Here is a 13,411-nt window from a genome sequence, read left to right on the forward strand (position 1 = left end):
TGGAGTGGAACTAAACTACAGAACCAGTAGGAAGCTGTTCAACCTACGCCGCCTCCAGGCCAGATCCAAGACCACCCCAACCTCTGTCGTCGAGCTACAGTACACGGACAATGCCTGCGTCTGCGCACATACAGAGGCTGCACTCTAGGACATAGTCGACGTATTTACTGAGGAATATGAAAGCATGGGCCTTACACTAAACATCCGTAAGACAAAGGTCCTCCACCAACCCGTCCTCACCGCACAGCACTGTCCCCCAGTCATCAAGATCCACGGCGCGGCCCTGGACAACGTGGACCACGTCCCATATCTCGGGAGCCTCCTATCAACAAGAGCAGGCGTCGACCACGAGATCCAACACCGCTTCCAGTGCACCAGTGCAGCCTTCGGCCGCCTGAGGAAAAGAGTGTTTGAAGACCAGGCCCTCAAAACTGCCACCAAGCTCATGGTCTACAGGGCTATAGTAATACCTGCCCTCCTGTATGGCTCAGAGACATGGAGCATGTACAGGAGACACCTCAAGTTGCTGGAGAAATACCACCAACGATGTCTCTGCAAGATCCTACAAATCCCCTGGGAGAACAGGTGCACCAGCATCAGCGTCCTCATTCAGGCTAACATCCCCAGCATTGAAGCACTGACCATGCTCGATCAGCTCCGCTGGGCAGGCCACATAGTCCGTATGCCAGACACGACACTCCCAAAGCAAGTGCTCTACTCGGAGCTCCTTCACGCAAATGAGCCAAAGGTGGGCAGCGGAAACGCTACAAGGACACCCTCAAAGCATCTCTGATAACGTGCAACATCCCCACTGAGACCTGGGAGTCCCTGGCCCAAGACCGCCCTAAGTGGAGGAAGTGCATCCGAGAGGGCGCTGAGCACCTCGAGTCTCAACGCCGAGCGCATGCAGAAATCAAGCGCAGGCAGCGGAAAGAGCGTGCGGCAAACCAGTCCCACCCACCCCTTCCCTCAACAACTATCTGTCCCACCTGTGACAGAGCCTGTGGCTCTCGTATTGGACTGTTCAGCCACCAAAAAACTCACTTCAGGAGTGGCAGCAAGTCTTCCTCGATTCCGAGGGACTACCTATGATGATGATGACTACTGGTGCCACGTGCTAATGAGTACAAGAATAGAAGGATAGAGAGGATGAGCGCATGGTTGGAGAGTTGGTATAGGAGGGAGGGCTTTAAATTCTTGAAGCATTGGGACCGCTTCTGGGGGAGATGGGACCTGTACAAACTGGATGGGTTGCACCTCAACAGCGCCGGGACCAATATCCTCACAGGGGGGGTTTCTAGTGCTGTTGGAGAGAGTTTAAACTAGCTTGGCAGGGGGATAGGAACCTGAGAACAAATTCAATAGGGAAGAAAGTAAAGCAGAAATTGGATAGCAAGAATTTAGAAAGCGAATCTGTAAGACAGAGGAAACAAGGATTAGTAAGTAGTAATCAAGGAGGTCAGGATAAATGGTTCATTTTCTGGTTGGCAACTAGTAACTAGTGGGGTGCCACAGGGATCAGTGCTGGGACCCCAACTATTTACAATCTATATTAACAACTTGCAAGAAGGGACTGAGTGTAACGTAACCAAGTTTGCTGATGATACAAAGATGGGAGAAAAAGCAATGTGTGAGGAGGACACAAAAAATCTGCAAAAGGACATGGACAGGCTAAGTGAGTGGGCAAAAATTTGGCAGATGGAGTATAATGTTGGAAAGTGTGAGGTCATGCACTTTGGCAGAAAAAAATCAAAGAGCAAGTTATTATTTAAATGAAGAAAGATTGCAAAGTGCCGCAGTACAGAGGGACCTGGGGGTAGTTGTGCATGAAACACAAAAGGAGTATAAAAGCAGGGAAGTCTTGCTACAGCTATATAAGTTATTGGTGAGGCCACACCTGGAATACTGCGTGCAGTTTTGGTTTCCATATTTACGAAAGGATATACTTGCTTTGGAGGCAGTTCAGAGAAGGTTCACTAGGTTGATTCCGGGGATGAGGGGGTTGACTTATGAGGAAAGGTTGAGTAGGTTGGGCCTCTACTCATTGGAATTCAGAAGAATGAGAGGTGATCTTATCGAAACATATAAGATTATGAGGGGCTTGACAAGGTGGATGCAGAGAGGATGTTTCCACTGATGGGGGAGACTAGAATTAGAGGGCATGATCTTAGAATAAGGGGCCGCCCATTTAAAACTAAGATGAGGAGAAATTTCTTCTCTCAGAGGGTTGTAAATCTGTGGAATTCACTGCCTCAGAGAGCTGTGGAAGCTGGGACATTGAATAAATTTAAGATAGAAATAAACAGTTTCTTAAACGATAAGGGGTTAAGGGGTTATGGGGAGCGGGCGGGGAAGTGGAGCTGAGTCCATGATCAGATCAGCCATGATCTTATTGAATGGCGGAGCAGGCTCGAGGGGCCGTATGGCCTACTCCTGTTCCTATTTCTTATGTTCTTATGTTCCTGTGCTAAATGGTATATACTTTAATGCAAGGAGTATAGCGAATAAGGCAGATGATCTAAGAGCACAGGTAGACACTTGGGAGTATGACATTATAGCCATTACAGAGACGTGGCTGAAAGAGGGGCAGGTTTCGCAGATCAATATTCCTGGTTACAGGATTTTTAGACAGGACAGAGAGGGGGGTAAAAAGGAGAGGGGGGGGGGTTGGTTGAGGTATTGATTAAAGAAATTATTACAGTGGTGAGGAGGGATGATATGGTAGAGGGATCATCAAACGAGACCATATGGGTCGAACTAAAAATAATAAAGGGGCGATCACACTGCTGGGCATGTACTATAGACCCCTAAACAGTGGGAGGGAGATAGAAGAGCAAATATGTAGTCAAATTGCTGTGGTCCAAAAACCACAGGGCAGAAATAGTAGGGGATTTTAACTATCCTAATATTGATTGGGACAAATATAGTGTGGAGGGTATAGAGGGTGCGGAATTCTTAAAATTCAAGAGAACTTTTTTAGTCAGTATGTAACAAGCCCAATATGAGAGGGCGCAGTTTTGGATTTAGCTTTGGGGAATGAAGCTGGGCAGGTGGAAGAGGTATTCGTGGGAGAGCCCTTGGGTGCCATTGACCATAATTCAGTCAGATTCAAGCTAGTTATGAATAAGGACAGGGATAGACCTGGCATAAAAGTTCCAAATTGGGGAAAAGCTAATTTTGTTAAGTTGAGGAGTGATTTGGCCACAGTGGACTGGCAACAGCTACCTGTGGGTAAATCAGTGTCAGAACAGTGGGAGGCATTCAAGGAGGAGATCCGGAAGGCTCAGGCCAAACTTATGCCCTTAAAGAAAAAGGGTGGGAATAAAAATTCTAGAGCCCCCTGGATGTCTAGGGACTTACAGGGGAGGATAAAGAACAAAAGGGAAGCTTACGTCATATACCAACGGCTAAATAATATAGAATATTTGGAGGAATATAGAAAGTTAAGAGATAAAATTAAAAAGGATATTAGGAATGCTAAGAGAGAGCATGAAAAATTCTTGGTTAGTAAAATTAAGGAAAATCCAAAGATGTTCTATAAATATATTAAGAGTAAGAGGATAACTAAAGAAAGGGTAGGGCCTATTGGAGACCATGAGGGTAATCTTTATGGAAGATGTTGGTATGGTTCTTAATGAATACTTTGCATCTGTTTTCACAAAGGAAAGGGGCAATGCAGATACTGCTATTAAGGAGGAGTGTGAAATTCTGGATGAAATAAAGTGAGAGAGGAGGTATTAGGGATTTAGCAGCTTTGAAAGTAGATTAGTCCCCAGGCCCAGATGAAATGCAGCCCACGCTGTTGAGTGAAGTAAAAGAGGAAACAGCAGAGGCCTTGACCATAATTTTCCAGTCCTCTTTGGATTCAGGCATGGTGCCGGAGGACTGGAGGACTGCTAATGTGGTACCCTTGTTTAAGAAGGGAGAAAGGGATAGGCCGAGTAATTACAGGTCTGTTAGCCTAATCTCAGTGGTGGTAAAATTATTGGAAAAAATCCTGAAAGACAGGATAAATCTATATTTTGAAAGGCAAGGATTAATTAGGGACAGTCAGCACGGATTTGTTAAAGGAAGATCATGTTTGACTAACTTGATTAAATTTTTTGAGGAGGTAACCAGGAGGGTCGATGAGGGTAGTGCATACGATGTAGTGTATATGGACTTTAGCAAAGTTTTTGATTAGGTCCCACATGGTAGACTGGTCATAAAGGTTAAAGCACATGGGATCCAGGGCAAAGTGGCAAGTTGGATCCAAAATTGGCTTAGAGGTAAGAAGCAAAGGGTAATGGTTGATGGATGTTTTTGTGACTGGAAGGATGTTTCCAGTGGGGTTCCGCAGGGCTCAGTACTGGGTCCCTTGCTTTTTGTGGTATATATCAATGATCTAGATTTGAATATAGGGAATATGATTAAGAGGTTTGCAGATGACACTAAAATTGGCTGTGTGGTTGATAATGAAGAGGAAAGTCATGGACTGCAGGAGGATATCAATCTACTGGTCAGGTGGGCAAAGAGGTGGCAAATGGAATTTAATCTAGAGAAGTGAGAGTTAATGCACTTTGGGAGGGCTAATAAGGAAAGGGTATACACATTAAGCGGTAGGCCGCTAAAAGTAGCAGGCCAGGTAGATAAGGTGGTTAAGAAACCATACGGAATGCTTGCCTTTATTGGCCGAGGCTTAGAATACAAAAGCAGGGAGATTATGCTTAAATTATATAATACTCTGGTTAGGCCACAGCTAGAGTACTGCATGCAGTTCTGGTCACCATATTATAGGAAGGACATGATTACACTAGAGAGGGTGCAGAGGAGATTTACTAGGATGCTGCCTGGAATGGAGAATCTTAGCTATGAGGACAGATTGGATAGGCTGGGTTTGTTCTCATTGGAACAGAGGAGGTTGAGAGGAGACCTCATTGAAGTGTACAAAATTTTGAGGGGCCTGAATACAGTGGAGAGTAAGGGCCTATTTCCCTTGGTGGAGGGGTCAATTACAAGGGGGCATAATTTAAAAGTGGTTGGAGGAAGGTTCAGAGGGATTTGAGGGGAGGCTTCTTCACACAGAGGGTTGTGAGGGTCTGGAACTCACTACCTGGAAGGGTGGTGGATGCAGAAACCCTCACCACATTTAACAGGTGTTTGGATGGCCACTTAAAGGGCCGTAATATGCAGAGTTACGGACCTAGAGCTGGTAAGTGGGATTAGACTGGATAACCTCTTGTTGGCTGGTGCAGGTACGATGGTAAGTACTGCAGGGAATCGAATACGGCCAAGGTGAGCTCCTGGACTAGTTTTGATCGCCTGGATGGGTCAGAGAGGAATTTTCCCAGATTTGTTTTTCCCCAATTGGCCTGGGTTTTAATCTGATTTTTGCCTCTCCCGGGAGATCACATGGCTCTGGTTGGGATGGTGTATAGAATGTTTCGATGCAAGAGGTATCACAGTTGTGTGGGGCAGACTGGTTGGGCTGGGTGCTCTTTACCTTTCCGCCATTGTTCATTGTTCATAGGTTTATATGTAACTTTCAGGGCTGCTGACCGAGAGCCGTGTGGCTCTTTGTCGGCCGGCGCAGACACGATGGGCCAAAATGGCCTCCTTCTACGCTGTCCATTTCTATGTTTCTATAGGGCTAGACTTTCCACTTAGATCACTAGGGCCCAAAAAATGGGCGATGTTCCAACCTTAGTGATGTTTCAGCCTTCAGGACCACTGGAAGATCGTTCATTTTTGAGATTGCTACTTTCGGCTTTTTTGTGGGGGGGGAAACGATAGCCCAGCGATAGCCCAGTAATGTGAAATGGGCCCTAGCGATGTGAAATGGGCCTCAGCAATGTGGAAGGCAAGGCTTCCCTAACAACGGCCTTTTGCGCATGCAGTTTTTTTTTGCAAGCAAGTTTTCCCGCAATTCGGGAGGTCGGGATAATCCACTCATGCGCAGAAGGCAAAGAGAGAGGGAGGGAGAGAGTGAAAGAGGATAGAGAGAGGAGAGGAAAGCAGAGTGAGATTGAGATCCAAAAGAAATAAAAAGAGATAAAGATAATCCAGAACATATCAGTTTGCTTGAGATAATAGAAAATGTCATCATCGGAGAGTGACATTAGTATGCATAATGTGGAGGGAGGGGGTGGAGGAGGGCAAAGCTCTTTTCGGACAAGGCCAACGAGGCCCTCGTCCAGAAGGTGCACTCCCGGTGGGCCGAATTAACCCGGGGTGGGCACGGGAAACCTCTACCTTGGGCGTACTACAAGATTTGGGGCGAGATTGCCAACGTAGTCTCGTCGGCATCCCATGAAGCAAGGGAGTCCGACCAATGCCAGAAGCGCTGGAACAGCTTGGGTGCTTCGGCAAAAGTATGTATGAAATAGATTTTAAATTGTAATGATCCACATAATATGTAAATCTCCGGGATTGAAATTAAGCTGGTCATTCTTGCATATACTGAGGTGTCCGGTCACCTTTACCCAGACTGTGTCAGTATCTCCGGCTGCTATCACTTACACAGCCTGGACTGGGGGAGAGCTGGACTTGCTCACTGTCTGCCCTGGGACACTTTGGGACATGAGCTCCTGTCATTGCCGAGTTCACCAGCTATCCTGATTCCCTCCACCCCCGGGGGTCCTTCAATGGAGATTGTAGTGGAGAGAGATGTTTGTGTCAAGCATTAGATCGTAAACACGATCTTTGTTATAACCATGCCTCAATTGTGGATACAAACTCTATTAGCATATAACATTGGAAAACATTGTCTTTCCATGATAGTACTTAGTCAATTAGCTTATGCCATGCTCTTGTTACGTTTGCAGAGGAAGATATCTAACAACTATTCCAAGCAGAGGGGCACCGGAGGAGGCCCTGTTCAGCTTGTCCGCCTCAGCGACCTCGAGGAATGTGCAGCGACACTAGTGGGGACCCACAGTCACTCGGCCACCACCCGTGGTGTTGAAGAACCCTCCCTTGCATCATGTGAGTAATGTGTAAAGCAGTGTTAAAAGTAATGAAACATCATTTAGTTATAATATACGAATGATGCCATGTTATGCATGCAGCTTCTGTGTTATTCTCAGGTTAACAACATAAGAACATAAGAAATAGGAGCAGGAGCAGGCCATCTGACCCCTTCCCTGTCCGCTTCCCATAAACTTTCACTCCCTTATCATTCTGTCTATCTCTGACTGATCCAGCCTCCACAGCTCTCCAGGGCACTGAATTCCACATAGATGTACTACCATATTTACTACCATATGATGCATTAATCTGTAACGTCTCTCGGTCACATTTATTGTAGTAGTGCTTCTCCTCCTACGTATGCCAGCGCAGTACAAGATTCATGTGTACCCTTCTGTTCTAATAAGCTCAATAAGCTCAATTGTGTTTTGCAGGTCGCCCAGCACCAGAGGCGCAAAGGGAGGCCACACCTTCACCTGTCCCGGAATCAGCAACATCGCTAGCACCGTTGGAGGTGCTCATCACCACAGGTGGTGAGGAGGAGGAAGGGCACGAGACAACTGAGCCAGAGCTGGAAACAAAGGAGGATGCCCCTTGCAACCCTCTGACACTCTGACAGTTGTACCTGTGGCCACTTTGTCAACTTCGACAAAAGAAGTAGTGGGGCCAAGTAGCTTGCAGCCGGCAATGCCAAGGCATTTATTAGTACTCAAACGGAGGTCGAATCAGTGAGGTCAGCACATGCCCCCACTAGCTGATCGGATTGAGGGCTTGACCAGACTGTGCATGGAGAGTGTCGCAATAAGTCGCGACCTCCTCCAGGCATTTGGGGTTTACACAGGGAACATGTCCCGAGTGTCCGCTCACATATCAGAGGATATGCAGCAAATGATCCGGGAGATGGGTGCGCAGACCGCCGCCATCCATGTCTTGCGGCATGCAATGGCGTCAGGACATGGCACTGCACCCCAAGGTGCCGTCCCACCAACTACCAGCACCAGCACAGAAGCGAGTCAGGAGGAAGAATTTCCTCCTGGCTCGGAAGTCGTTTCCGCAGGAACGTCTTCCCCTCCACCACCCCCTGAGCCGATCGCGCCACCGTCACCCCCCGCTCCCCCCCCCTTCCCCTCCACCCACAGCAAGAAGTATTGCCGTCGCCCGCTGCACGTTCCACTCGTTCCACTACCCGGGGTCCCAAATGGGAGGTAAAGGACCTGGAGGGAAACGTGGCTGCAGGTAGGGAGGGGGGTGTTTTAATGATATTGTTCTTGTTGTTGTTGTGTTTTATTGTTGGGTGATTGTTGGGGTGGGGGGAAGTTACAGTTATAAAAAAAATTGTTAAATTATTAAATTAATAAACATTTTTATTGAATTTTACAATTGTTGTCAGTGTCTTCTAATAATGTATGGTAAGGTAAAACATGAATACAATTGTTGGAAAACAATGGCCAGGCCATGCCAGGCAAGGATGAAACATAATGCAACAGCAACTGTTGTCTTTCCGTAACTGTAACTGTCAGCAATGTAAGTTCATGCAAAGCATTCATTTATGAGCTGCTGACGCAAGAGTTTTGCAGCCGTGTAACTCCCATGGGGTTTTTCCAGTCTTGTGGGGGGGCGTGGGGGCATGGGTTCATCGCCAGGCTGATTGGCCTCCTCGAGATCCTCATCAACCTCCTCCTCCTCCTCCTCGTCTGCCTCTTCCGCCTCCGCTCTTTCTTGAGGTGGGCTGGCAGCCCCATCTGGCAATTGTTGTCCTCTCCTTATAGCTAGGTTATGCAACATGCAGCACACCACAATAAACTCAGTGACCTGGTCAGGGTGGTATTATAGGCTGCCTCCAGAATGGTCCAGGCATCTGAAGCGCTGCTTCAATACTCCAATTGTCTTTTTGACAATATTGCATGTAGCTATATGGCTTTCGTTGTAACGCTTCTTGGCTTCCATCTGGGGATTATGCAAGGGGATCATGAGCCAGCTGGCAAGGCCATATCCTTTATCCCCCAGCATTCAACTGTGACCTTGTGGCTGACTGTTAAACAGTCAGAGACAGCGCTCTCACGCAAGATGTGCACATGATGGATGCTGCCTGGAAAATTAGCATTTACTGCCATGATTATTTGGTTGTGGTCAACAACGAACTGCACATTCAGGGAGTGGAATCCCTTTCAGTTACGAAACACCTCCGCATCCTGTAAAGGTGCTTTCAGGGCAATGTGTGTTCAGTCTATTGCTCCCTGCACCTTGGGAGAGTTTGCTATTCTCGAGAAACCCAAAGCCCTCCTGGTCTGTGCCTTCCTGGTCATAGGGAAGCTTATAAAGTCCATCCTGCATGTGTAAAGGGCTTGAGTCACCTGTCGAATTGAGCAATGTGTGTCGTGCTGAAAGATACCACAGATGTCGCCAGCAGAAGCCTGAAAGGAGCCCGATGCATACAAGGATAGTGCCGCAGTAATCTTTACCTCAACGGGCAGTGCAGTCCTGATGGTGCTGGTAGGCTGCAGATCTCCCTTGATGAGCTGGCATATCTCAACGATTACCTCCTTTCGGAAGCCCAGCCTCCTAAGGCACGTGTTATCAGACAAGTTCAGGTCTGGTTGCTTTTTCCTGTAAGTTCGTCGGGTGTATGGTCTCCTCCTCCGCATCAGTCTTCCACCTCTTTGATTGGACTCTTCACTAAACCCAACTTCAGACTCTAGCATGTGAGCGTTTACAAATAATGGTAGAGAAGTTACAGACCCCATCACTATTTCTATAAATGTCCTTTGTCCTCAGCAACTATAAATATATTTATAAATAGGAGTAGATCAGTCAATAAATAAGGCCCTTAAATAACTCACAAATTACAATCATCCTGATAAGCCCCTTCTTTAAGCAGCTTCTCACTTCCTCCGACATTCAAAATGATGTCCGTAATGCCATGTTCTGTGAAGAGTGCCAGGTAGGAGCAGCTTTTCTCCAGCGATATCCAGCGATCTTCTCAGCGAGCGATCAGCCCGGCGATGTGTGGGTGATGTGGCGAAAGTTGCAGTGGGCGATCATCTCAGCGATGTGAAATTCTTGTGTGCTGAAAGTTGGGCCGGCGATCTTTGAGCGATGTCCTGGCCCAACTTTCCACTTTTCAGGTAAAATGGGCGATAGGCTGCCTATTTGGGTGATAGATGGGCGACAGCCCTATGTTTCTATGTCCAGGTTCCCTGAACGCTGTGGAGTTTTAACTCGATGGCGGCATATTTGTTTTCAACAGAATCACTGCCCAGAAACCATCCTGAGTGACAGGCGTGGCTCCCTGTTAGGAAGGGAACGCTGCAGCAGAGATTGCTGCTGAGGTAGAGATTGAGGGGTGGGGGGATGGCGGGGGAGGTACAGTGAGGCTTGGAGGGTTGGTAGGTGATCATGGGCGTGGGGTCATGGAGAGATCGGGTCAGAGATAGGGGATAGGAGGGAGCACAGGAGGTCACAGAGAGAGATCAGGGATAAAGATGGAGGGTTCGAGGGGGGCGGGGGAGGGGTCAGTATTCGTGGGGGATTTGAGAGAACGCTAGCGCTCACACTGCCGAGTTTAGAGAATGCATAGTGCTTACACTCCCACATTCAGAGAATACACAGCGTTTACACTCCCGAGTTCAGAGATCACACAGCGCTCACACTCCCGAGTTCAGAGATCACACAGCGCTCACACTCCCGAGTTCAGAGATCACACAGCGCTCACACTCCCGAGTTCAGAGATCACACACTGCTCACATTCCCGAGTTCAGATAGGAAGGGGGAGGCCGTGAAGGGATTTCAACTTGAGAATGAGAATTTTAAAATCAAGGTGGTGGTGGACCATGTAGAATTTACCAATGTCTCGCAAAGATTCCAGGTACCTTTCGCCTACAGAGGAGAAGAATCCCTTTCTGGGCTTTTAAAATGAGTTTAAAGGGGCAGACGAAGCCTGCGGGGGATAAAAGGGGACGCATTCATGGAAAGGGAATTCAAAATGGACCTAAATTACAGAAACTTGAGATCCCCATAACATCTATGGGAAGGAGCATATCAATTTTAAGATTCTACAACATTTTGGCTGCAAAAAAGAGTTACCAAATGCAGGAGGTGGGGCCAAATTCGTGCATTAAGGATCCCAGGCTATGCAACCTCTAAGAGATAATCGAATTACCCAATCAAGCACAATGGAAATCATGGTCAAGAAACTGGACAATCCTAAAACAATGCAAAACCAGTGGTAGCACATTCTCACACCCTAATCGAGTTACTGCTGACAAAGGAGACATTTGAAAATCACTGGACAGAACAGTGTAAACAGAGCCCAAGAGATTTGATGGGAGATAACGGAGCCTTTCTTGGGGATATATCTATCCCCCAGTTTTACAAGGAAAGCTAACAGAACACAGAAACTGGAACTCGCACAGACTCGAACACAGACACAGACACAAGCAGCCGGAGCTGGGGAGTAAAGAAATGGAGCAGTGAAGGAAACTACTGGAACTCATCAAGAACTGACTGAGTACGAGGCCCACGAAATGGAAGGTTGTCAGCAACAAAATTGACAAACCCGGGCTACTACAACCAGCGAAACGACCAACCAAAACCAAATCAGCAAAAACTGAAGAATTGACCTTTATTTCCACTCTACAATCTACTTCTGAACGACCAACGGGTGAGAAATTACCAAAAGGGACTAACTAAAACTATTCCTAACCAAAGAAAGTGGGTACTTACCCCAAACATCTGAAATGCAAATTACTGCATCAACAGACGCACCCCAATCGAAGACTACGCAGTCCGAAGTCCTCTCCTCCGTCCGGGGTACGGCTCGCCTAGAAGGCCAAGTGCAGCGAACCCCGAAACCGCGATTCACTGGCAACTGTCTAAAGGGATTGGTGAGCATAGCCCCTGAACCCTCAGAGCTATAACTTAGTTAGTTAGGGGAATTGGGAGGGGGGAGGCTGGGATAACTTGTGTAAATGTATCTGCATTCTCCTCTTTACCCCATTTAGAGTTTAAGCTGTATTCTTTTCCCCACAGGCTGTAATTTGACATTTTATTCAATGTGTTGTATTGGTCTGTATGTGTTATTAAAGGTGTGCCTTTTACTTCTTTTTAAACACAATAAAGCCATACCTGCTTCCTACCTTGAAACTGATTGTCTGTCCAAGTCTGTCACAGTCCCTTCATAATTCCAGTGTCCAGAACCAAGGGTGTGGGAGCGATTCGGAACCGCTCATATAAGGTCAGAAGGGAAAGCTGACCCCCGACAAACCACCCCTTACATAATGGCGACTCAGATGGGACACAGGTACAAGGGACGTGATAAGAGAGAGACTGGTTTCAGGAAATGAAGCAAAATGGAAGAGGGGATTTCCTCGTATGTGTTTAAGAGGGTAAATGTGGCTAAGGAGTGGGTACTCGATCTATTGTATGCTGAGCATCCAGAAGATACTGCAGCTCAATGGACCGAGAGCAAGGACCATAAAAAGTCGACAGAAAAGGCCATTTGGCTAATTTGCCTTCAGCAACAGATCCGGCTTCCAGATGAGGAGAATGAGAAATTAAAGGGAGTATTGAGACAGGCAGGTCCAGCGCAAGGGCAACAGTCGGGGAAAGGCTGTGGACAGAGGTGGGACAGCTAAAGGAAAGTAGAGAGCTCACTAAAGAAAGGCACAAAACCAAATAGGACCTTTTACAGTGTCAGATTATTGATGCCAAGAATAGCGAACTGGCATTGTGGGAAGAGAATTCCTGCCTCGCCAAGCAAGTTAAAGAGTACGGGGAGAGGGTGAGAGACATTCAGGTAGCCTATAAGGTAGCTAGTATCAGGAAATTTGAGGCAGGAGACCACGGCCCCTGCCAGCAGCAGATCCAAAGCTTGAACCTTGCTCTATCCCGGACTAAAGGCATGGTGTGCCTGATAAACCCGGGTTTAGCCCAGGAACACCTGGTAGAGCAAGGAGAAACCCCTCAGTCACCGCCTGCAGCTCCCAGGAATGGCCCGGGGCAGCAGGGGTGTCAGCCAGAGTGCGGGGCAGGCAAGGATTGCGAACCACCAACACCGGCAGCCCCGAGCTTTAACTCGGCTTGGCAGCAGGGGGAAGAGGGCGAGCCAATACAAGAAGGGCCGGAACCAGGGCCAATGCACCCGGTCCGGCAGCAGAAGTTTGGCCTGCCTGATGCCAATGGGGCAGAAGGACCCCTAGAAAGCAACTTCGTAGTCCCCCACGACACCCAAAAACTGAGGGCTATGATAGGCCACCTAAGTAAGCTCACCCAACAGGGGGATCCCTCGGTACACTTCCTGGAAGTGGAACACACAGGGGATATTAACGGGTGTGATGATTTGGAGCAGGCTAAACTGTTGCTCTTCTCGCTAGACACCAACCTGTGCCATTCCCTCTCTGCAGACAGCAGAAAGGGGCGAAACACGTTCGCTACGGTTAAGGAGGAGGTTCTAGAGGCCATGGGTATG

At 47.7% G+C, this 13,411-nt stretch overlaps 1 protein-coding gene across 1 annotated transcript in view; it reads left to right on the top strand.

Annotated features, from left to right (window-relative positions):
• The window catches only part of entpd3 (ectonucleoside triphosphate diphosphohydrolase 3), a 79,114-nt gene that overhangs the window by 4,532 nt on the left and 61,171 nt on the right, over positions 1–13,411 (top strand). The window contains exon 3 of the mRNA XM_070880825.1: positions 7,380–7,452. Within this exon, the coding sequence (XP_070736926.1) occupies positions 7,380–7,452 (73 nt within the window). The remainder of the gene's footprint in view (positions 1–7,379; positions 7,453–13,411) is intronic.

Source organism: Pristiophorus japonicus, chromosome 1 (genome assembly GCF_044704955.1).
Source record: "Pristiophorus japonicus isolate sPriJap1 chromosome 1, sPriJap1.hap1, whole genome shotgun sequence".
Taxonomy (NCBI): Eukaryota; Metazoa; Chordata; class Chondrichthyes; family Pristiophoridae; genus Pristiophorus; species Pristiophorus japonicus.